Raw genomic sequence first — 25332 nt, forward strand, 5'->3', positions numbered from 1 at the left:
TCGAGATCACTCACTCACCTGAACTGTTCTGGTGTGGGGCTTCCCCCTCCAGTGTCCACAGCCCCTCCTCTTGCTGCAGCTGGAAGACGGCCTCTGGCTTGGGAACTCGATACCCTGTTAACAGGACATGATACAGGATTGGGTCTAGCTGATTGGGTTTCAGGGGCCTTTCAATGACACTTTCCATTTGCTCTTCAGAAGAGTAACCATGTTTCACTAGAAGCAGAATAACATTCGCAGAGGTGAAAAGGGACTGAGGAATTCCAGACAAATCAAGGATGACACCAGCACACACTTCCGATGTCGGGCAGCACTCAGCAGCTGAGATTGGAAACACCCTCACTGGAGCCCCTCGCAGATGCGCAGGATGGCTGTGCTTACCCACTGAGAGCAGGTGGATGTAGTTCTCCAGTGTCACATCCCAGTATAGGCGTCTCTGAGCAGGGTCCAAGTGCTGCCACTCCTCCCTGCTGAAGTCCACAGTCACATCCTCAAATGACACTGGTACCTGTAACAACACAATCCTGTTCAAGGCAGCATGGTCAGCACTGGAGGATGGAAGATAGATGGGAAGTTGTTTCTCATGCTTTTTCACCACAATGTGAATAGGCATATGGTATGCCTATTAAATACCTAACATTGTGTAGGAAAATATCTCATGAAAAATTTCCCTATTCATTCTATGTTAAATTTAATTGGCAAATCCATGTCTCCACTCAATCTCAAGCTTTCATCTAGTTTTGAACATAGAAAATACAGTTATAGTAACTGCTTAAATGTCCTTGTCTACTAATTCTATTATCTCTGTCCTTTCTGGATCAGTTTTGATAGATTTTTCTCTTCATTATGGGCCGTATTTTCCTGCCTGGTAATTTCTTATTGGATGACAGACATTGTCAATTTTACCTTTTTGAGTCCTGAATATATTTGTATTCCTATAAATATTCTTGAGCTTTGCTCTGGGATGCAGTTAAGTTACTTGGAAACAGGTTAATCCTTTCAGGTCATAGTTTTAAGCTTTATTAGGTGGGACGGCCTCCAGAACTATTAGAAGTAAATTTCTTTTCTTTATAAATTACCTAGTGTCTGGTATTCTGTTATATTGACACAAAACAGACTAAGACAGGAAATTTGCACACAGAATAGGAACAGATGATATTAATAAAATATTGGGCCGGGCGCAGTGGCTCACGCCTATAATCCTAGCACTCTGGGGGGCCGAGGCAGGAGGATTGCTTGAGGCCAGGAGTTTGAGACCAGCCTGAGCAAGAGTGAGACTCTGTCTCTACTAAAAATAGAAAAAAATTAGCCAGTCAACTAAAAATAGAAACAAAAAATTAGCCAGCAGTGGTGGCTTGCACCTGTAGTCCCAGCTACTTGGGAGGCTGAGGCAGGAGGATCACTTGAGCCCAGGAGTTAGAGGTTGCTGTGAGCTAGGCTGATGCCATGGTATTCACTTTAGCCCGGGTGACAAAGTGAGACTCTGTCTCAAAAAAAAAAAAAAAAGAGGAAGTATTGTTGGCTGGGCACAGTGACTCACACCTGTAATCCCTAGCACTCTGGGAGGCTGAAGCAGGAAGATCCCTTGAGCTCAGGAGTTTGAGACCAGCCTGAGCAAGAGTGAGGCCTTGGCTCCACTAAAAACAGAAAAAGGGTGTTGAATTTTGTCAAAAGCCTTTTCTGCATCTATTGAAAGAATCATGTGGTCTTTGTTTTTGCTTCTGTTTATGTGGTGAATTGCATTTATAGATTTACGTATGTTGAACCATACGTGTGGTGAATTGCATTTATAGATTTACGTATGATGAAGCCCACTTGGTTGTGATGGATTATTTTTTTGATAAGCATCTGGATTCGGTTAGCTAAGATTTTGTTGAAAATTTTTGCATCTATGTTCATTAGGGATATTGGTCTGTAGTTTTCTTTTTTTGTTGCATCCTTTCCTGGTTTTGGTATCAGAGTAATATTCGCTTCATAAAAGGTGTCAGGGAGGTTTTCATTCTTCACGATGTTGTGGAAGAGTTTCCGCAAGATAGGTACTAGTTCTTCTTTGTAAGTGTGGTAAAATTCGAGTGTGAAACCATCTGGACCGGGACTTTTCTTTATAGGGAGATTTTTAATCGCTGTTTCTATTTCAGATCTTGCGATTGGTCTGTACAGGATATCTATTTCTTCCTGGTTGAGCCTAGGGAGGCTGTGTGTTTCTAGAAATTTGTCCATTTCCTCCACATTTTTCAGTTTGTGTGCATAAAGATTTTTGTAGTATTCATAAATTATATCTTGTATCTCTTTGGGATCAGTTGTAATATCTCCTTTTTTATTCCTGATGGAGCTTATTAGAGATTTCTCTTTTCAGCTTTTCGTTAGCTTAGCCAATGGTGTGTCAATTTTGTTTATTTTTTCAAAGAACCAACCTTTTGTTTTATTAATCTCCTGAATAGCTTCCCTGTTTTCAATTTCATTTAGTTCTGATTTGATCTTGTTGATTTCACTTCTTCTGCTGGGTTTGGGGTTGGTCTGTTCTTCTTCCATCTCTTTGAGTCGTTTCGTTAGATTGTCTATTTGTGATCTTTTTGACTTTTGGTTATAGGCATTTATGGGGAAAAACTTTCCTCTCAGAACTGCTTTAGCTGTGTCCCAGAGAATTTGATAACTTGTCTCTCCATTGTCATTTTCTTCATAGAATTTTTAAATTTCCATCTTGATTTCTTCATTTATGAAGTAATCATTTAGTAGGAGGTTGTCTAATTTCCATGTTTTTGTGTAGAAATGTGAATTTCAGTTAGGGTTGATTTCTACTTTTCTTCCACTGTGATCTGAGAAGATACATGGTATGATTTCAATTTTTTTAAATTTCTTGAGGTTTACTTTTTTTTTTTTTTTTTGAGACAGAGTCTCACTTTGTTGCCCAGGCTAGAGTGAGTGCCGTGGCATCAGCCTGGCTCACAGCAACCTCAATCTCCGGGGCTCAGCGATCCTTCTGCCTCAGCCTCCCGAGTAGCTGGGACTACAGGCATGTGCCACCATGCCCGGCTAATTTTTTTTTTTTTTGTATATATATTTTTAGTTGGTCAATTAATTTCTTTCTATTTTTGGTAGAGACGGGGTCTCGCTCAGGCTGGTTTCGAACTCCTGACCTTGAGCAATCCGCCTGCCTCGGCCTCCCAAAGTGCTAGGATTACAGGCGTGAGCCACCGCGCCCGGCTAGGTTTACTTTGTGTCCTAGGATATGGTCAATCTTAGAGAATGTTCAGTGAGCTGACGAGAAGAACATATATTCAGTGGATTTGGGGTAGAATGTCCTCTAAATGTCAGTCAGACCCAATTGTTCTAGAGTTTGTTTAAGTCCATTATTTCTTTATTAATTTTCTGTTTGGAGGATCTGTCTTGTGCCGTCAGTGGGGTGTTGAAATCTCCGGTGATTATGGAGTTACTATTAATCAATTTGCTTAGAGCTAGTAAGGTTTGCTTTATGAATCTGGGTGCACCTAAGTTGAGTGCATATATATTTAAAATTGTTATCTCTTCTTATTGAACTGTGCCCTTCACCATTATATAATGACCCTCTTTGTCTTTCACTACTTTTGTTGGTTTAAAAACTAAATTGTGGCCGGGCGCTGTGGCTCACGCCTGTAATCCTAGCTCTTGGGAGGCCGAGGCGGGTGGATTGCTCAAGGTCAGGAGTTCAAAACCAGCCTGAGCAAGAGCGAGACCCCGTCTCTACTATAAATAGAAAGAAATTAATTGGCCAACTGATATATATATAAAAAAAAATTAGCCGGGCATAGTGGCGCATGCCTGTAGTCCCAGCTACTCGGGAGGCTGAGGCAGAAGGATCACTGCAGCCCAGGAGTTTGAGGTTGCTGTGAGCTAGGCTGACGCCACGGCACTCACTCTAGCCTGGACAACAAAGCGAGACTCTGTCTCAAAAAAAAAAAAAAAAAAAAACTAAATTGGCTGAAATTAGAACTGCCACACCAGCCTTCTTTTGGCTTCCACTTGCCTGGAATACTGATCTCCACCCTTTTACTTTTAGTCTATATGCATCCTTGCAGGTTAAATGCTTTCCTGAAGACAGCATATACTTGGCCTGTATTTTCTTATCGATTCAGCCAGCCTATGTCTCTTGAGTGGAGAGTTTAAGCCATTCACATTTATTGAGAGAACTGATAGGTAAGGTAGATTATTGTTCATTCTGTTGGGTTGGATGTTATTGCTTTGATTTCTCTCTTGAGCCTTTGTATATCTGGCCTTTAATCTTTGGGTTTTGGTTGTTTTTATATTCATGAGTTTTTATTATGGTGTTCTGTGCGTAACACTGTTTTGAGTACTTCTTGTAGGGCTGGTCTTGTTTTGGTGAATTCTCTGAGACTTTGCTTATCTAGGAATGTCTTTATTTTTCCTTCATATACGAAGCTTAGTTTTGCAGGGAATAAGATTCTAGGCTGGGCATTGTTTTGTTTCAGAAGAGTAAGAATGGGGCCCCAGTCTCTCCTTGCTTGTAAAGTCTTAGTACAGAAGTCTGGTGTTATTCGAATTGGCGTTCCCTTGTATGTTACTTGCTTCTTTCATCTTACAGCTCTTAGAAGGGCCTCTTTAGTTGATATTTTGGTCAGTCTTATGACTGCATGTCGTGACTTCTTCCTGTTTGCATTGAATCTCCCAGGGTCCTCTGAGCTTCTTGAACTTGTATATCGAGATTTTTAGCAAGGCCTGGGAAATTTTCCTCTATTATATCTTCAAATAGCCTGTCCAACCCTTGAGTGTTGTCTTCTTCCCCTTCTGGTAACCCTATGACCCTCACATTAGGCTTCTTCACATAATCCCACATCTCTTGTAGGCTTTGCTCTTTTCTCTCATTTCTCTGCTGTATTTCTGTGACTGATTTATTTAATTGGAGGGTGTTATCTTCAATCTCTGAGATTCTTTCTTCTGTTTTATCTACCCCATTCTTGAGGCTTTTCATTGAATTTTGTAGTTCCCTGAATTGATTCTTCATTTCCAGGCTTTCGGTTAAACTTTTCTTCATTGTGTCGATTTCTTTAGTGAACTTTTTTTCCAGGTCCTGGAGCCTTTTTGTGGTTTCTTTGTGTTGGTTATTAGTTGTTCTTGCAGGTCATTGAATTTTCTTATGATCCACATTCGGAATTCCTCTTCTGTCATTTTGGTGCCTGATTTTGTTTGGTGTCCATTTCTAGGGGGCTGGTGCTCTTCTTTAGGGGTGTGTTTTCTGTTTGGTTCTTCATATTTCCAGAGTTCCTTTGCTGATTTCTTCCCATGTCAATCAGTTGTTGTTTCTTTCTTTAGGTTTTTGTTTGGGTATTCACACGCCTTGTTTAGTTTCTGAGCCGGTAGGTGGTATCTGTAGGTGAGATTTGACCACTTCCTGTATAAGGAGTCAGTGGGTGCCGTGAAAAGGTGTGTAGGATGTCCTCCCTGTCAGTAGATGGCACTTGCTTGGAGGAAGAGGCTACACTGTTGTTTTTGTGTCCTGTTATCAGCTCTTGTTCCTCTAGAGAGGCACTCTCTAGAGGTGGTGCCTCAGGTGTTCGGTGGGGCCCTGGGACTTCCAGGTGTGTCCTTTTCTCCCCCTTAGTGAGGGTTGGTCTAGGAGAGAGTCTGGGCGGAGCTGGGCTGGGTAAGCCTGCCCTCAGGTACCACCAATGTCGTTAGCAGGGGTCAAATTTCTGTTCTCTGCTTCCAAGAAAAGCTGTCAGGGAGGGGCTGGAATGGCCCCACTCAATCAGAATATCTGTGCGTGGGGTGGGGCTGTCTGAGACCCGCAGTCTGCAGCGGGCCTCGCTTCTTTCCACCCTCCCTAACTCCGCAGCTACTCCAGGGCCTCTGCCAGCAGGCCAGACCACATGCCACCAGGCCACCCCTGACTGATGCCGGTGGGTATGTTCCCTGTGCAGCGTTGCCACCTGGGCTGGGCGCACGGCCTCCCTTTGGGAGGAGGGTTGCCCTCTAGGATGCTGATCTGCCCTGAAGGCACACATACCTCAGTAGGCTGTTCACGTATTTCCCTTCTGTGCCCCGGGCAATGCGAGACCCTTGGTGCATGGGATCTGGTCTGCAGGTCTGACCTCTGGGTCCCAGAGTTCAAACTATATCCCCACCAAGGAGAGAAGTGCCAATCCCAATTCGCCCACAGGGAGCCCAAGCTGGGTCTATGTCTCTCAGCCTCAGGGTCTGCCCCGTTCTCCTGGGATCACCATGCCAGCAGCCCCTGGGAGGGCTGGTGGGTAGGGAGCTCACAGTCTGAGTTCCCCTCAGTCAGCTGTAGGGCCCCAAAAGTGAAGGTCCCGTTCCCTGGAGGTGCCTCCAGCTGGTGGCTATATTGTCTCTTTGGGTAGTTGCGGGTAGGGTCGGCGGAGGGGAGAATGAGGCAATATGGTACCTGCTGCGCGGCTTGGATCTGTGCACACGGAGGTGCCCCATGGGAGTTGGGAGCCTGGTGCCACGTCCGCTACTGGCTTGCCGCTCATTGCCGGTGGCCGTCTCTGGGCTGGTGTCCGCAGGTCTTTCCACTCGCTGGGGAGTCCACCAGCAGTCCGAGATGCAGGGGAGGGGAAAGGTGATCCATCCACCTACCCTTTTCGCTGGTCTCCGGGCTGCTCCGGCGGTCTCAGCTTCCATTTCTCCTCCGTAACCTCCTCCCCTGGAGTCTCCCGTGGTCTCAGGTACTCCTCCTTCTGACTCTCATCCACTGTATGCTCGTCTTCTTGCTTCTTTCTTCTAATTTCTGCTAGAATCTGTCTTTTCTGCAGAGACACTCTGTCTGGCAGTGTTTCTCGTCCGCCATCTTTATTCCCCCCCTAAAAGTTAATTTTTAAGAAAAAAGAAAACAAACACAGAAAGGGCTATCACACAGTCTAAAACTGGACTAAAATTACATGTATAACTAATTCCTCTTATAATTTTAATCTATCTGTGGTTCAAGCAGCATCAAAAGGCTGCTGTTCTGGACTGAATGTGCCCCCTGAAATTCATGTGTTGAAATCCTAACCCTCAATGTGATGATATTAGGAAGTGGGGGCTTTGCTCGTGAGGCAGACCCCTCACGAATGAGATCAGGGTCTTTAAAAGAAAAGACACAACAGGCTGGGTGTAGTAGCTCATGCCTGTAATCCTAGCACTTTGGGAGGCCAAGGCAGGAGGATCATTTAAGGTCAGGAGTTCAAGACCATCCTGAGCAAGAGTGAGACCCTGTCTCTACAATAAATGGAAAAATTAGCCAGGCATAGTGGTACCCACCTGTAGTGCCAGCTACTTGGGAGGCTGAAGCAGGAGGATTGCTTGAGTCCAAGAGTTTGAGGTTACAGTCAGCTATGATGACACCACTGCGCTCTAGCCAAGGAGAGAGAGAAAGACCCTGTCTCAAAAAATAAATAAATAAAAAAAGACAAAAGAAAAGAAAAGAAAAGACATGACAGGTATAGATATTGCTCTCTCGACTATATGAGGATACAATGAGTAGATGGCTGTCTGCAAACCCTCACCAGACACCAGATCTGGTGACACCTGGATCTTGAACTTCCTAGCCTCCAGAGCTGTGAGAAGTAAATATTTATTTAAACTACCAGACTATGGCAATTTGTTAGAGCACCCTGAACTGACTAAGACAGCTGACCAATAAAAATTATAATGTAACAGTAATATTCAGCCCATCCACTGATATGTATAATTTTGCTTTTTTTCTCTGAAGTCAGATCATCAGAAAGGTGTGTCCTGAGACACAGTTTTAGTTTGCCTTCTGTGGTTTCAGTTACTCACAGTCAACCACGATCCTAAAATAGTAAATGGAAAATTCCAGAAATGTATTAATACATGGTTGATCCTGTCAGAAAAAAACCTTCCAGAAATACATAATTCATAAGTTTTAAATTGAGCATTGAGCACTATTTTGAGTAGTTTGATGAAATCTCACACCATCCTACTCTGTCCTGCCCGGGACATGAATCATCCCTTTTTCCAGTGTATCCACACTCTACACACTATCTGCCCATTAGTCACTTAGTAGTGGCTTCAGTTATCAGGTCAATTGTCTCGGTATCACAGTGCTTGTGTTCAAGTGATCTTCATTGTACTTCATAATGGCTCCAACCACATCAGTAGTGATGGTGGCAATTTGGAAATGCTAAAAAGAAGCTGTAAAGTACTTTAAGTGAAAAGGTGAAAGTTCTTGACTTAATAAAAGAAAAAATAGTATGTTGAGGTTGCTAAGATCTACAGTAAGAACAAATCTTTTAGCCATGAAATTATGAAGAAGAAAAAAGAAATGTGTACACAGTGTACAGAGAGTTTGGTACTCTCTGTATGGGCACAGACATCCACTGGGGGTCTTGGAACATATCCCCAGCAGATAAGGGAGGACTACTGTACTAGGAATGATGGGGTCACTATAAATGACATTGTTCTCTATTATTAGACTGACTATACAGTTTATACTAGTTGTCACAGCATAATTATGAACAGAGCCCCTATGTACTAATTCACATTAAGATCTATCAAAAACACTTTGAAAACTCCATCCCAGAATGTCTTTACTACAGAGGAATTGTCACATTGTCCTTATGACAATTAAATGTAAATCATGTAACTGCTTGTATTTATTTCAGTGTGTATTTGCCACAAAGAACACAAATTTGTAGCTTAATTTTAATAAATGACTGCAGGACAGTCCTCTAGGTGGCCTTGGACCGATGGAGTTCTCCCTCTTGTCTCCCTTACAGTTCCCAAGAGTAACTGTATTAAGTGCTGGGAATGCAACATCCTGAGGTAGGGAGTGACTGGCCAGAACAGCTGAGGCTCTGTTCCAGTTGCCCCTAGAAATGAGATGTCCTTCAGTGTTCAAGCCCAGCATGTCACATTGCCCTGGGGTATAAAACCCAGGGTGGGTTGCTTTTCAGGGTCCCTCAGCTGTGGGGCAAGTGGGGTGTGCACAGATGAGATTCCTTGTTTCCCCAGCAGCTTTCCTGAGTCTCAGGGAGTAGCTCGCAATGATTCCTAAGGCTTCCGTTGTCCCTTGCTGCCTATCTGCAAGTATCATAATAAACTCACTCCATGTAACTTGTGTGTGTGGGTGTTGTGTCTCACCAAACTTAGACAAGTTGGTAATCGGTGCGCAGTGAACCTGCTTCACAACTATGTTACTAAGCTTCATTCAATATTGCATCAGTATTTATAATCCACTCATGTTCTGTTGTTGAATGTGTCCACACTACCTATAGTTTCCCTGATCCTATTAAAGATTTATGTGTTCATTTTACTATTCAGATTATTATAAACCTAGTAAGTACAATGGTAAAAGGAAGCAGTAACTAAGCAAACAAACAAACAAACAAATAAATATTTAGCAGAGACTAGGTTTTTTTGGTTCTGTTTTGGAAAGAAAAGCAATCTACAAAGTCAGAGCTGGGAAGTGAGAAGGTACAGGTGAAAGGGCACCTTGCAGAATCTGGAATCAGCAGGGAGCTGCCTCCCTCTCCCCTAGGCTGTGGGGCTGGACCCTCCACACCCCCCTCCATCAGCCAAGTCACATTTTCCGCTGAAGCCCACGGGGCTCTGGATGTGGTGAGCCATGTGTGCTCACTCTCAGTGGAGAATCCTGATCTGTTTCTGGGGCAGCAAGTCCGGAATCTACCGCTTCCCGTGACTTACCTGTCCCTGCCCTGAGGCCCTGGGGACAGGTCAGGGGTATCTCCTCTCTGAATGAATTCCTGGCCCTGGGGTCCTCTCTGTCCTCACCTCACATGAACTGCCATGTCCCTCTGCCGGGGCTGAGGACCATGGGGGAGAGTCCCCATTAGCTGCCATGTCCACACTGGGCCTCAGGCCTCAGGCTCTCCTGCTGACAGCTCCACTCGTCCCAGGGGTTGAAGCTGGGCTGGCATCTGCGGACTCAACCAGAGCTGCTGGGGTGAAGCAAGTTGGGGTCGGAAGGAAGATCTTGTAGTTCCCACTAAGCGGTCTGGCCCCCAGACTCTGCAGAGGCTCCAAGAAACCCTGGAAAGACAGTGTCCACAAGGTCAGTCCCTCCACGTTCACCCGCAAACGCTTCCTGGGGGCGCCAAGGGGCAGCTTGCTGTCCTGGATGTTGTGGAATAAAGTTCAGAAAAAAACTAACTCTAGTTAATTGTCATCATGGAATGGGGGAAAGATAGTAAAATCTGGACTAAAGTGAATGAAGGTTTGTATCTCAGTTCTCTCACAGTTTAGGTGGGAGAATATGAAGAAGCTACTTTTGAATCCAGCTTCCAAAACAAGGATGAATATGCCTACCTTAAGGGATAATGACAAGTACATGAGATGATACTAAGTGTAAGCATTGAATAAATATTAGAAATTACTGTTATTATAAGGGACCATGGATGGTACAAAGGCACATATCAAGCACCTCACTTTATTTTCACAACAACCCTTACAATTAGATGTTACTATTATTATTCTACTCAATTTACAGATAAGAAAACAGAGGCTTAAACCTTTTAAATAGTGTGCACACAGGTCACAAAGTTAGCAAATAGAACAGGATTCAACCCAGATCTGGTATTTCTAACTTTCACACTCTCAACCACTCTCTACTCTCACAGTCTCAACCACATTCACATCCTATAAATGTTCGGCTCCTAATGAATATTACTTCTGCTTCTTGTTATTGTCAAAGAGCTCAGATTATGGGGCTACCATGTTGCATGTGCATAAACTGAACTCCTGGACATTTCCATGTACATCCAAGGCAGCCAGTGTGTAGGGCAGAGGAATTTGTAGGACAGAGGAAGGGCAGAGGAATTCTTCCAATTGTCGGGAATTTACTTGGGTGGGGCAGTGAGCTAACCGCAAACCTTTGCTTCTGGTCATTGCTTGCTTGCTACACCGCTGTAGGGGGAATTATGGCATGAGGTCATTGAAGCACGGGCGACTGGCCCATCAGGCAATAGAGGGCAACCAACCCGCCAATTATTTCAAAAGGCAATAGTGGGCAACCAATCATTTTAAAGGTCAACGCATGATCCATGCGTAGTCGGCTTGTGCGCAGCTTGTGCACCGTAGGGATAAAAGGCATGCCGTTGTTCCGGTCGGGGTCCTTGCCTGCGAGAGTGGCCACTGCGTTGGTGCTCTGGGGCTTGGACCCTGGCTAGCCAGAAAAGAAACCTCCTCTTGTGTGATTGCATCCTCAATGTCTCTGCTTTTCTGTCCGGTGGGGCTGTGGAAGGTCGGTCCCTAACATTTGGGGGCTCGTCCGGGATTTGCCTTCCCCACAGACTACTGGATAGAATTCAGGGCTGAGGGAGGAGTGTGAAAATCCACCCCGGACTAGCCGGGTGTGGTGTTGGGCAAGGGACGCGGAATCCCCTTGCAGGACCCCGGATCAGGACGCCGGCACAGGACCTAGGCGGACGCGCTGGTGGGTCGCCGGTCGGAGCCAGGCAGAGACGTCCTCTGGCCCCGTTGGGACGCCGGAGCTGAACTTGTAGCCTAGGGCTCGGTCAGGAGGAGCTGGAGCTGACCTTGTAGCCAAGGGCTCGGTCACGTCCTCTGGCCCCGTTGGGACTCCAGAGCTGATCTTGTAGCCAAGGGCTCGGTCAGGAGGATACCGGGGAGCAGGTCCAGACCAGGTTAGGTTGTGTGTTTACCTCACTGTCTACTTGTCTGTTGTCTGCTTTGTTTGTCGCCGGCTTTCTGTGTGTGTGTGAGTGAGTGTGACATCTCTCGTTGGCTTGTTGGAGTCTCTGGGTTCTGTGGTTTCAGCCCGAGAACCCATCAGGGTTGCATGGGTATTCGGGCTGGGGCTGTGGAATCAGGGGACCCATGAAAAGATCCGCGGGGGTGACTAGAACCTCCAGGTGAGTATTCCCCTGCATGGGCTGGCAGCACACAGTGTATCTCCTGCCGCCCGTGCCAGGAGTGGCTCGTGTGGGAGGGGCACGGCCGTTACCTCCGTAGGGAGTGTGAAAGGCTAGGGATTCAGATTCTTGTCCCCAGTGCCCCAACTGCAGAATATCGGTTTGCACATCTGCCTATTATCCACTAGCCATGGGACAGGCTCTAACAACGCCATTGTCCATCCTGGTGAGCCATTTTAAAGATGTCAGGGCAAGGGCACACAACCTGTCCTTGGAGGTCAAGAAGGGAAAGTTTGTTACCCTTTGTGAGGCTGAGTGGCCCACGTTTGGAGTGGGGTGGCCCAGGGAGGGCTCTTTTGATGCCTCCTTGATCGAAAAGGTAAAAGGGGTGGTATTTGGCCACCACGGCCACCCTGAACAGATCCCTTATATTGTGGTCTGGCAAGACTTGGTTCGAGACCCGCCACCCTGGCTGAAGGCCCTCCTACCCGCCCTGAGGGGAAAGGCGGAAGTTCTGGCAGTTAAAGAAGTCAGAAAGGAGGGGGCTCAGAGTCCGAGGTCCGTTGGGACGCCAGTGTTGCTGGACTCCAATCTCTACCCAGACCTGACAGGTCTCAAATGGAACACGCCTCCGCTCTATAACCCCGGTGCAGCCTCTGTGGCTCCCCCGGTCCAGGAGGACACGGGACCACTGGCAGCAGGGCCAGCCTATGGGACCAGACAGCGGACTGGCCGGGCCCCAGATCCGGAGCCCGTAAAGGCGCTCCCTCTGAGGGCAGTGGGACCCCTGGGGGAGGACAGAGGAGCACAGACATACCAATATTGGCCCTTCTCCACCAGTGATCTTTATAATTGGAAATCTCAAAACTCGAACTTCTCCCAGAATCCGGGAGACCTAATTAATCTTTTAGACTCTGTTCTTTTCACTCATCAGCCCACCTGGGATGATTGCCAGCAGTTGCTTAGGGTGCTCTTCACAACGGAGGAAAGAGAAAGGATTCAGGGGGAGGCGCGGAAGCTGGTTCCGGGGGAGGACGGCAGACCTACTACAAACCCACGAACCATCGACCTAACTTTTCCCCTTGAACGGCCGCTTTGGGACTACAATGAGGCTGAAGGTAGGGAGCGTCTCCGGGTCTACCGCCAGACTCTGATGGCTGGTCTCCATATGGCGGCGCGAAAGCCGACCAATTTGGCCAAGGTAGGAGGTGTTCGTCAGGGGCCGGAGGAGAGCCCGGCAACATACTTAGAGAGGATCATGGAGGCCTTCCGGCAGTACACCCCCATAGATCCCACTATGGAAGAGAGTAAGTCAGCTGTTATGATGGCATTTGTCAATCAGGCGGCCCCCGACATTAGGCGCAAGGTGCAGAGAATAGATAGATTGGGCGAGAAGACTCTGCAGGACCTGTTAGAAGTGGTGGAGAAGATCTATAACAATAGAGAGACACCAGAAGAGAGGTTAGAGAGGATCAGGATAGAAAATAGGAAATTCCAAGCTGGAGAAGCATGGAAAGCTAACAGAGAGATGGCTAAAATCCTGCTAGCTGCCACAAGAGGGCGGCAGATAGGGTCAGAGGATAGAGAAAGGCCCCGGCGGGAAAGGCTAGGCAAGGATCAATGTGCCAATTGCAAAGAGCATGGACATTGGGCCTGAGAGTGCCCCAAAAGAAAGGGGGGTGAAGACTTGGAGGTCCTGAAAAAGTCATGGTTGCAGGACAGGTGATAGACGAATAGGGAAGATGGGGTTTGGTCCCCCTCCCCAAACCTAGGGTAACTTTGCAAGTGGAGGGGAACCCAGTCAGCTTCCTCATAGATACAGGAGCAGAACATTTGGTACTAACGGAAGACACAGGAAAATTGTCCAGTAAGACCAGTTGGGTGCAGGGGGCAACAGGAGCCAAACTATATCGGTGGACCATGTGGCAGAGATTGGATTTGGGTTCAGGACAAATGAGTCACGCCTTTATGGTCATCCCTGAGTGCTCCACACCACTACTGGGAAGAGACATTCTTACCAAGCTTAAGGCTCAAATTCATTTTGAAGAAGAGGGAGTAATAATAACTGATAATAAAGGCAATCTCATCAACAGCCCCCGGGGTCACTCAGATCCTGACCCTGACACAGGCAGATGAATATAGACTGCACTAGCCCACAAAAAGCAGAGAGGAAGGCATGGAGCAATGGCTCTGTGAATTTTCCATGGCGTGGGCGAAGACAGGGGGCACAGGATGGGCAAAACACCGGCCGCCTCTTTATGCTGAGTTAAAACCCGGAGCCGAGCCAGCCCGAGTCAGACAGTACCCCATGTCCCAGGAAGGCAGAGTGGGAATTACGCCCCACATTCAGAGACTCCTGGACAGTGGGATTCTCCAGAAATGCCAGTCGGCCTGGAACACCCCCCTGTTGCTGGTGAAGAAACCGGCGGGGTAAGGACTATAGGCCTGTGCAAGACCTCAGGGAAGTCAATGCAAGGGCCCTGGATATCCACCCTACAGTCCCTAACCCCTATACTCTGTTGAGCTCTCTCTCTCCCACGCTGTCTTGGTATACCATCCTAGACCTAAAGGATGCCTTCTTTAGCCTGGTGGTGGCAACACGCAGCCAGGAGATTTTCGCCTCTGAGTGGCAGGACAACAGAGAGGAATTCATGGGCAGCTGACGTAGAGGAGACTGCCCCAGGGGTTTAAAAACTCGCCTACCCTATTCACGAGGCCCTCCATGATGAGCTTGGGTTTTCGGAAAAGGCTCCACCTCTGTATGAAGGGTGTAGGGCGGGGTGAGCATGGGAGTGGACTGTGCAAATGGAAGACACTTTTCAGGCCCTGAGGGCAGCCATGCTAGAAGCCCCGGCCCTAGCACTCCCTGATCCTACAAAAGAGTTTCACCTGTTCATAGATGAGAAGAGGGGAATAGTCAAGGCGTATTCACACAGGCCCTGGGACCCTGGAAGAGACCAGTGGCGTACTTGTCAAAAACTAGATCCAGTGGCGGCGGGGTGGCCAGCGTGCTTGTGAATCATCGCAGCCATGGCCCTGTTGGTCAAAGACGCTGATAAGCTCACTCTAGGGCAGCGGCTGCAGATCACCACCCCGCACGCCATAGAGGGGGTTCTGAAGCAGCCACCGGGATGGTGGATCACAAATGCGAGGCTGACTCATTACCAAGGACTTTTGCTGGACGCACCCCGCATTGAGTTCCGGGCCCCTGCTGCCTTGAATCGAGCTATGCTTCTGCCAACCCCTGATGCAGCCGCACCTGAACATGATTGCCTTGAGATCTTAGCCGAGACCCAGACGACCCGTAGATACTTGAAGAATCGCCCCCTTCCAGGTAGCGACCTGACCTGGTTCACGGACGGAAGCAGTTTCATCTGGGACGGACGCAGGTACGCATGGGTGGCCATAGTAGATGACCAAGGTAAACTTATCTGGGCGGCACGCCTTCCGCAAGAGACATCTGCTCAGAAGGCAGAACTAATAGCGCTTAGCTGGGCCCGAGGAAAAAGGCTGACGGTGTACACTGACAGCCGCTATGCCTTTGGGACTGTGCACATACATAGGGCCCTCTACAGGGAAAGGGGCTTCATCATGGCAGAAAAAAAGAAAATTAAGCACATGCCTAAAATACTCCACCTACTAGAGGCTGTTTTGCTGCCAAAGGCAGTGGCGGTAGTCCATACCCCGGGACACCAGAGCAGGGATTCAGTGGAAGCACGGGGCAATCGGAGAGCAGACGCTAAAGCTAAGAAGGCTGCAGAAGACACTCCGCATCCAAACATCCTGCACCTTAGCCTGCCACCCCCTGGGCATGGGACAGTTGGCTTCTCTGCCAGACTATTCCAGTGTAGATGAGGTCTGGGCCTCAGAGCAGCTACGTGTAAGCGAAAGTGAAGATGGCTGGTTGCAGGACAAAGGGCATCACCTAATAGTGCCAGAACTCTTAGGACGCCACCTGTTAGAACACCTGCATCAGACCACACATCTAGGGAAGAGAAAGATGCTGCAACTGCTGGACACTGCTCAACTAAGGTTCAAGTCACAAGGACGGGTTCCAGATGACATCGTCAAAAGTTGCCGAGCCTGTCAGGTCATGCAGCCGGGGAGGACCAGAGGGAACCACGCAGGTACGAGGGAAAGGGGGAGGCAGCCAGGACTATTTTGGGAAGTGGATTTCACAGAGGTCAAGCCTAGAAAATACAGGTACCGATATTTACTGGTCATGGTAGATACGTTTTCCAGATGGGTAGAAGCCTTCCCTACGAAAGGAGAAACAGCTTTGACAGTAGCTAAGAAAATACTGGAAGAAATAGTCCCCAGGTATGGACTGCCGGAAGGGATAAGATCAAATAATAGGCCTGCGTTTATCTGTCAGGTTAGTCAAGGGCTGGCCCAGGCTATGGGGATAGATTGGAAATTACATTGTACATATAATCCCCAGAGCTCTGGGCAGGTAGAGCTAATGAATAGAACAATAAAGGAGACCCTGACTAAATTGGCCCTGGAGACTGGCGGAGACTGGGTGACCCTCCTTCCCTTCGCCCTGTTCCGAGCCCGGAACACCCCTTATCACTTGGGTTTAACCCCTTTTGAAATCATGTATGGCACACCCCCTCCTGTAGTTCCTAGGATGAGCCCTGAGGCTCTTCTGGGACATCCCAAAGAAGTGTTACAAGCGGTGCAGGCTCTGCAACGTGTCCACAGTCAAGTATGGCCGGGCCTCCATGCTATCTACCGGCCTGAGGAGGAGGGTGCCGGACACTGTTTCACCCACACCAGCCAGGGGACTGGGTGTGGGTGAAACGGCATAACAGCAGAACCCTTGAGCCGAGGTGGAAGGGCCCCTATCAAATTATTCTTGTTACCCCCATGCTCTTAAGGTTGATAGAATAGTAGCGACCTGGATACACCACTCCCACTTGAGACCTGCTAATAAAAAGACCAGGAGCGGTGCCAGGACCAGTATAGAAAGCAACTGCAGACCCGAAGAATCCTCTAAAGACCAGACTGACCTGAGTGGCGGCGACAGCCCAGGACCGCTGACACAGACTTGGACTGGGGTTGTGGCATCTAAAGATTGACTAGATGACAAACATGGACGGGTTGCGGTGGGGGGTTGGTTATTGTGTTTTGGGGATGTTGTGTTTTTGGTCCAATGTTTTTGGGATAGAGACCTACAGCTGTACTTACCGCCCTGAACCCCCACCAACCCCATAACCTTACATGGGTCTAAAGATTACTGTATAATGGTGTTAGTGTTCCCAAAAATAATATACCACACTGAGGAGACAATGTATGAGGGCATAGTAGGGCGAAGAGTCACCAACCTAATTTTTAAAAGAAAAAGAGAGCCCTTCACAGTCATAACCCTGGCTACTCTTTTTGGCTTAGGGACAATAGGAGCAGGAACTAGTATCTCTTCTCTGGCAATGCAGCAAAGAGGGTTTAATACTCTGAGGGCAGCTGTTGATCCGAGGTAGTGCTCCAGAACCAGAGGGGGTTCGATCTAGTATTCCTCCAGTAAGGAGGACTGTGTGCTGCCCTCAAAGAAGAACGTTGTTTCTATGCAGACCATACGGGAGTTGTTAGAGAATCTATAGCTAAGGTCAGGGAAGGGCTTGCCCGCCGCAAACGAGAATATGAACAGCAAGCAGGTTGGTTTGAGTCTTGGTTTAACAGTTCCCCCTGGTTAACAACGCTACTATCCACTCTACTAGGCCCACTCGTTATGCTAATCTTAGTCCTTACTTTCACGCCATGTGTAATTAATAGACTAGTAGCTTTTGTAACGGATAAACACCGTCCAGCTACTAGTATTGCAACAACAATATCAGCAGCTACAGTCAAGTGCTACAGAACTAGAGCACCTAAGAGACCTTGAGGACGAGCAAGAGTGCTCGTCTGCTACCTAGAGAAAGGGGGGAATGTAGGGCAGAGGAATTTGTAGGACAGAGGAAGGGCAGAGGAATTCTTCCAATTGTCGGGAATTTACTTGGGTGGGGCAATGAGCTAACCGCAAACCTTTGCTTCTGGTCATTGCTTGCTTGCTACACCGCTGTAGGGGGAATTATGGCATGAGGTCATTGAAGCACGGGCGACTGGCCCATCAGGTAATAGAGGGAAACCAACCCGCCAATTATTTCAAAAGGCAATAGTGGGCAACCAATCATTTTAAAGGTCAACGCATGATCCATGCATAGTCAGCTTGTGCGCAGCTTGTGCACCATGGGGATAAAAGGCATGCCGTTGTTCTGGTCGGGGTCCTTGCCTGCGAGAGTGGCCACTGCGTTGGTGCTCTGGGGCTTGGACCCTGGCTAGCCAGAAAAGAAACCTCCTCTTGTGTGATTGCATCCTCAATGTCTCTGCTTTTCTGTCCGGTGGGGCTGTGGAAGGTCGGTCCCTAACAAGTGGCCCACCTTCTTCTGAAGAAGATAAAAGAAGTCAGATTCACCCTTCCTAACTTCTCCCTGGACATGAAAACAAGCACATCTGCATCAAATGCCCACTCCCTAACAATCCCTGATCGACTCTAGCCTATTGATAATTGGTTGCCACAGGCCCCAGGTCTTGGAGACCATATCACTGTCACCTCTGGCTAACAGCAGAAGCCATTAATGATTGATTGAACCACATCAAATGCAGGAAGCTACTGAAAAATTCAAACGTTGACTCTTAACGCAAACAGATTGCAAATTACTTTTTGGAGAGGGTAGTTATCTGGCTTCCAAAGGCCCTCAAATAATCCCCATTATAGGCATCTCAATAACACCCCCCACAATAGGAATCCAATCATTGATCTTCCCAGAGAGCCAATTATTTTTCATTACAGTATCTAAAACTGACCCATGGAAAGGCCAAACACTGGCATTCCAGGCCCAAATTAACTGCCTCTACATGGTCACAATTCCTGATACCCACAGAACTCAAATCACTGATCCCAAGTGTTTTCAAAATATGACCCCCAAAGGTCTCCAATTCCCAAAGCTCCCAGGCTCCCAGTTACTCAATGACTACATCAGACTTTCAATCATTAACTTGCAGAAGATTGAATCACTGACTCCTACAATTAATGATTCCTGCAGAGACACAATGACTTTCTCAACATATGTCCAAGTATTATTTGCTAAGAGCTCGCCCAAATGCATGTTCACTGTGAACAAATGAGCAACTCCAGCAGGACTTCCCATCACTGATACCATTAGGACTGAAATCAGTGGTCCCTAACCCTGCTGGCACATCAGAATCACCCAGGATATTCTAAAAATGTTTATGCAGGGTTCTTCTCCTGAACAACAGTAACAGAATACATGTGGGCCCAGGCATCTGTATGTGTGAAAACTTCACAGGAGATTCTGATTTGAAGTGAGCATTGAGAATTACTGATCCTCCCCGACAGGCGTCCTCCTAGCATCAGACTTTTAATTTACAACAATGGAAGGCAGAGTCATTTAACCTCAGCAGATCATAGAGGAAAAGGATCATAATGTAAGAATCCTACATCCCTCCCAAAGATACCATTTCTCAGCCAGGGCAAAGAATGACAGTTTTCAACATGAAATAATATGAAAAATGTTCCATCAATTTACCATAATTGAGGAAAACATTCAAGAAGGACAAGTTCTTAAAAAAGGAAGATTGAATGAGAAGTGAAATCAGAAAATAAAAGAGCAAAACAATGGGTGAGTACACAGATACAGACAGACAGATAGACCGACAGACAGACACACACTCACCCCACATCATGAGCTTTTTGAAGAAAACAGGAAGCATATGTATGTATGTGTTTCTGTATAATCATAACAGATGAAAATTTGGGAAGCTGAAAGAAAAAAGTGAGGGCTCTTGTGAACTAAAATAAAATCTTAAGTCCCCCCCAGCTGACTGAATGTACCCCCTCTTGGCCAACGGGACCCCAAAAATACCCTAAAGCTGAGTTGCTGGCCATGAGAAGGGAGGTCAGACATGCCCAGTCATGCCCCTTTCCCTTCTTTTAGATATCCTTTGTAACTCATTAACAGGCCTAAGGCTATGCAAGGCAAAGCTTAAACCACAGCTGCAGGTCCTTAATTTATTTAACAGATCACTTGAGTCTGGGTATATGGCAGGTGGCTTGTCTCTGATTAGCAGACTTCCTTATCTTAATTTAAAACCCTCCAAGCCTTTAGACAAAGCTTCATTTCTTTAATCAATTACAAATCAAAAAGTCTTTAAACCTACCTATAACCTGTAATTCCCCCCAAATTCCCTCCCCACTTTGAGATGTCCCACCTTTTTGGGCCAAACCAATGTACTCCTTCCATGTACTGATTTATGACTTTACGTGTAATTCCTGTCTCCCCGAAATGTATAAAACCAAACTGTAACCCAACAACAGCATGTCCACTTGCTCAAGGTTTCTCTGGAGTGGCTCCAGGCCATGGTCCTCAAACCTGGCTCAGAATAAACCTCTTTAAATTATTTTACAGAGTTTGGGTTATTTTCTGTTGACACCCTTTAGACCAAGCGTCCTCAAACTACAGCCTGAGGGCCACATGTCTCCCGCCCAGGACATTTATCCAGCCTGCAGGGTGTTTTTGCCACAGCTGCCTGTCCTGCTTAGTAGCCGACTCATCCTGGGCCCACAGTGCGCACTCTCCAATAGTCTGTGACAGTGAACTGGCCCCCTGTTTAAAAAGTTTGAGGACCCCTGCTTTAGACAGATAACCTAAGGAAAACATTAATTGCCTCTAATTAAACTTTTAAATTATCTTTGAAAAGTCCCGAGATTATCTTTGGATTTTAATAACCATTTTGATTATTTAAAATAAATTATTATACTATACAAAAATTAACAGTTTAGGATTTTTTTTCCCTAGGCAAAAACTTGGCTATGGCAACACAATGTACACATAACCATCTAGCAAGTCAAGAGTGGACAAGACCAAGGGAAGACTAAAGCTTACAATTTAAGCCCTTGTAACTACAATTTCTAGGTCATCTTTGAATCCCTAACAGTAATGTTAATTTCAGATGATAGAAAGTTTGAGTTAGAAACATGTTTCACGTGTACCTTTCCACAGACATTGAAATCAGTGGAAGAAACTATCTATCTGCAGCTGGGATTAAAAGACCAAAACCAAAATATTTTCAAAAACCTTTGACCATAAGTTTCTGGTTTTGTGCTCTATTTACTTGATGTTTTATTTATTCTAATTTACTGACACTTATTTTTTGTTTAGGTATGTCTACATTTTTACCTAATTAAGAAACTTAAAGTTAAACACACAGGTATTTTTGTTGATGACTCAGGAGATGTGGCTATTATCATTAGACTGACAATATTAAAGTTTACCTTACTTATCAAAAACCATACAAACACAGATCACTTTGTCTTTGGCTGGGTTTACAGTTTTATAACCTTTGTGTCAAACCCTGACACCTTAACAACATAAAAATATCCCGTAAAACCCAGGCAAAAATGTGTGCTGACAATTTGAAAACATTTTTATTCTTACTTTACCAGTAATGCTTTTTTTAAGCAACCCAACTTATTAACCAGACTACTAAATTCACGTGAACTAGAAAAGCACTTGGGTTTGTCTAATTAATTTATGAGTACTCCCTTATTTATAAGCCAGTCTGGAACTATGTAGGCACAAACATATAATACATGGACACAGACAAAACATATCTAAACATATACACTTACACATGTACACAAAATTTCAATAGATTTCACTTCAGAACTCTAGCCACCAGATAGTGAAACCACTCTGTACAAATTAATAAAGGGGTGCAAGGTGAGAACTGTGGCAGGGGCCTAAAACTCTGCAAAGGCATAGACATAGCTAAAAACAATGATAATAACCAGCCACTAACCAGCCACTGTCCCCTTGTTTGCTTTCCTATAATTGCTACTCAGGAGTCACATAGCTGATGGTCATAAAGATTCTTAACTTTCCCCATAGATAACATCATCCTTGTGAAACCTAAGGGTAGTGTTTGAGATATCTTCCAGAACCTGCATTCCGGTGGAAAGGCTGACCCACCCAGACCAGTGGCCCATACCAAGAACGGACTCAATTGGTATTGTGACCCCCACCCAAGAACTGACTCAGCAAAGAAGGCAATTTCTACACCCCCGTGGTTCTGCCCAGAACCCAGTCAATTTGCAGACCCAAGTGCCTAGCCTTTTGCCTGCCAAATTGTCTTTAAAAACCCTTTCTCCTAAATTACCAGGGAGTTGGATTTCAGAAACTTCTCCCATCTCCTCACATGGCACTGCAATATTAAACTCTTTCTCCTCTGTAACCCCTGCTATCTCAGTGTATTGGCTTCCTCTCAAGCAGTGGGCAATGAACTTGGTTAGGCAGTAAAAATAGTAATACAAACTCACCAATTTGCAAAAGACAACTGGATCCAAATTTCTTCTAACAAAACTGGAACTCGTTCACATGGCTAAACTTTAGTGGTCCTGAGAGGTAACCTAATTACGCCTGTGGAGCAAAGTTTGGGTAAAGCAGTTTTCGTGGCAGTTTGACTTAAACAAAACCTCTTTTACCTTTTTTCTTCAGTTTCAAATGAGTTTTTTTTTTTTTTTTTTTTTGAGACAGAGTCTTATTCTGTTGCCCTGGCTAGAGTGAGTGCCGTGGCATCAACCTAGCTCACAGCAACCTCAAACTCCTGGGCTCAAGCAATTCTGCTGCCTCAGCCTCCCAAGTAGCTGGGACTACAGGCATGTGCTTCCATGCCCGGCTAATTTTTTCTATATATTTTTAATTGTCCAGCTAATTTCTTTCTATTTTTTTTTTTTTTTTAGTAGAGACGGGGTCTCGCTCTTGCTCAGGCTGGTCTTGAACTCCTGAGCTAAAATGATCCACCTGCCTCAGCCTCCCACAGTGCTAGGATTACAGGTGTGAGCCACCACGCCCGGCATCAAATGAGTTTTCAATGTTTACATTTTACATCTTGGCTGCAAGATCTCTGGGTAGCCTTCAGTTGGTGTACCATAAATAATGAGTTTATTTCAACATAAGTAGAAAAAATTAGTAGGTTTGGAGTAGGCAGAAAAGAGAGAGAGCTTGAGAGATTGGACATTTTAACTCTATAGTGGCAGGGTGACCATTTGAGTTCTGAATTTTTTTTTTTTTCAGACAGAGTCTCGCTTTGTTGCCCAGGCTAGAGTGAGTGCCATGGCGTCAGCCTAGCTCACAGCAACCTCAAATTCCTGGGCACAAGAGATTCTACTGCCTCAGTCTCCCAAGTAGCTAGGACTACAGGCATGCACCACCATGCCTGGCTAATTTTTTCTACATATATTAATTGGCCAATTAATTTCTTTCTATTTATAGTAGAGATGGGGTCTCACTCTTGCTCAGGCTGGTTTTGAACTCCTGACCTTGAGAAATCCACCCACCTCGGCCTCCCAGAGTGCTAGGATTACAGGAGTGAGCCACCACGCCCAGCCTGAATTTTCCTTGATATAATTTGCCCTTCAGTAAAAACTTCTGCACAAGAATTGGCCATAACCATCTGGAGTCCTAAAAAACATGACATGCCTTTGAATCTTTCCATTTACACAAAAACTTGCAAGTAGAGGTGCCAAAACCAACTGTGGTGCCTGAAGGGGGTCATTCTCTTTGTCTTTCCTCATTTTAAAGGATTTGTTTCCCATTTTTCTTTAAAAGAAGCAACCGAACTGTAGTCTAGGGTTTAGTGTAGTGGACCAGGGCATGCTGATTGTGGGTGGGACTCTACAGAGCAGGGGTCCTCAAACTTTTTAAACAGGGGGCCATTTCACTGTCCCTCAGACTGTTGGAGGGCTGGACTATAGTTTAAAAAAACTATGAACAAATTCCTATGCACACTGCACATATCTTATTTTGAAGTAAAAATACAAACGGGCAAAAACACCCGCATGTGGCCCTAGGCCGTAGTTTGAGGATGCCTGCTACAGAGTTTCACCACCGAGTCATTCCCACTCTCTTACTTGTCTGCCTCAGTTTCTTTCTTTGGGGATCTACTACCTCAAAGAGAGCTCTAAATGCTGAGTGATCACTTCTTATATGTGCTTCCTGGATGAACCTTCTTTTAACTAATTTTGTTGGGGGGTTCCCTATAGGGCCACTCATGACATAGGGGATCACCCCAGGCACCTCCCACTCAGGCCCTCGTCACCCATGGGTGTCCCTTGGGTGGGAGGAGTAATATGCCCTTTCTCTTTGGAACTAAAGAACTCAGTCTCTCATTTATCTACAAATAAGACAGTTAGGTTTCCTCTCTCACAAATGCACAGAGAAGCCAACTGAGATTAATTTTGGGAGGAAGAGGCAATAGAGAAAACCCTTTAGAATGTACCTTCAAATCAAAATTAGGATCCAGAACAACAAATTCCTAGGAAAAGAACCAACAGTTCAGAATAAACCAGGACCATTAACTGGGAACAGGAGGTCTGGAGCTCAGGAAGACTTACCAGTTCCACCAAAGAGAAAGCTCTGACTCAGGGGGCTCAAGGGGGCCATGCCGGTTCCTGGTACCAAGTTCAAGGTACTCCTTCTGGAGGTCCTGAGTCATCTCCGAGCCTCACATCTGGGCACCATCTGACAGTGGAAAAGAAACAAAACTCTGTAAAATAATTTAAAGAGGTTTATTCTGAGCCAAGTTTGAGGGCCATTGCCTGGAGCCATGCCCAAGAAGCCTTGAGCAAGTGGATTTACAGTGGTTGGATTACAGTTTGGTTTTATACATTTCAGGGAGACAGGATACACATAAAATCATAAATCAATGCATGGAAGGCGTATATTTGGCCTGAAAAGGTGGACCGTCTCAAAGCAGGGGCTTACAGGTTATAAGTGGGTTTAAAGACTCTTTGATTTGTAATTGGTTAAAAAAATGAAGCATTTTCTAAAGTCTTAGAATGTTTAAGTTAAGGAAGTCTGCTAATCAGAGACAAGATACTGGCTATATACTCCGACTCAAGTGATTTGTTATATAAATTGAGGACCTGCAGGTGTGGTTTAAGCTTTATCTTGCATAGCCTTAGGCCTTTTAATGAGCTACAAAGGATATCTCCAAAAAAGGGAGACACCATGATGAATCATGTCTGACCTCTCTTCTCATGGCCAGCAACTCAGCTTTAGGGTATCCCCTTGTCCAAGAGGGAGTCCATTCAGTCAAGTGAGGGGGGAGCTTAAGATTTGTAGTTCACAATACATTGCTGGTGGAAATATTAATATTTTATATACATAAATGTACATGTGTGTATATATATCTGGTATATATAACATTTTGAGAGCCACTTGGCAATATGTATTAAAAATACACACATCTGTACCTAATAATAAAGCTCAAATACAGCAAAAGTTGACACAAGCAAAAAGAAATGCCCATATGACCACCACACTACCCTCAATACAGCAATAGGTGAAAAAAATCAGAGAGGGCATAGAAGTTTTGAACAACACACTTAACAACTCGAAAACACATATTCTTTGAAAGCAAACAA

General features: G+C 45.8%; 1 protein-coding gene across 1 annotated transcript; it reads right to left on the minus strand.

The window, feature by feature from the left end:
- On the minus strand, positions 1 to 24418 carry LOC105862159 (zinc finger protein 41-like). Its single transcript, XM_012748255.3, has 4 exons — positions 24301 to 24418; positions 9751 to 10008; positions 382 to 508; positions 1 to 114 (listed from the first exon to the last, which is right to left on the minus strand). Exons 2-4 carry the CDS (start codon positions 9817 to 9819, stop codon positions 11 to 13), a joined length of 300 nt encoding a protein of 99 aa, XP_012603709.2. The 5' UTR covers positions 9820 to 10008; positions 24301 to 24418; the 3' UTR covers positions 1 to 10.
- Positions 24419 to 25332: the final 914 nt, after the last annotated feature.

This window comes from Microcebus murinus, chromosome X, assembly GCF_040939455.1.
Source record: "Microcebus murinus isolate Inina chromosome X, M.murinus_Inina_mat1.0, whole genome shotgun sequence".
Taxonomy (NCBI): Eukaryota; Metazoa; Chordata; class Mammalia; order Primates; family Cheirogaleidae; genus Microcebus; species Microcebus murinus.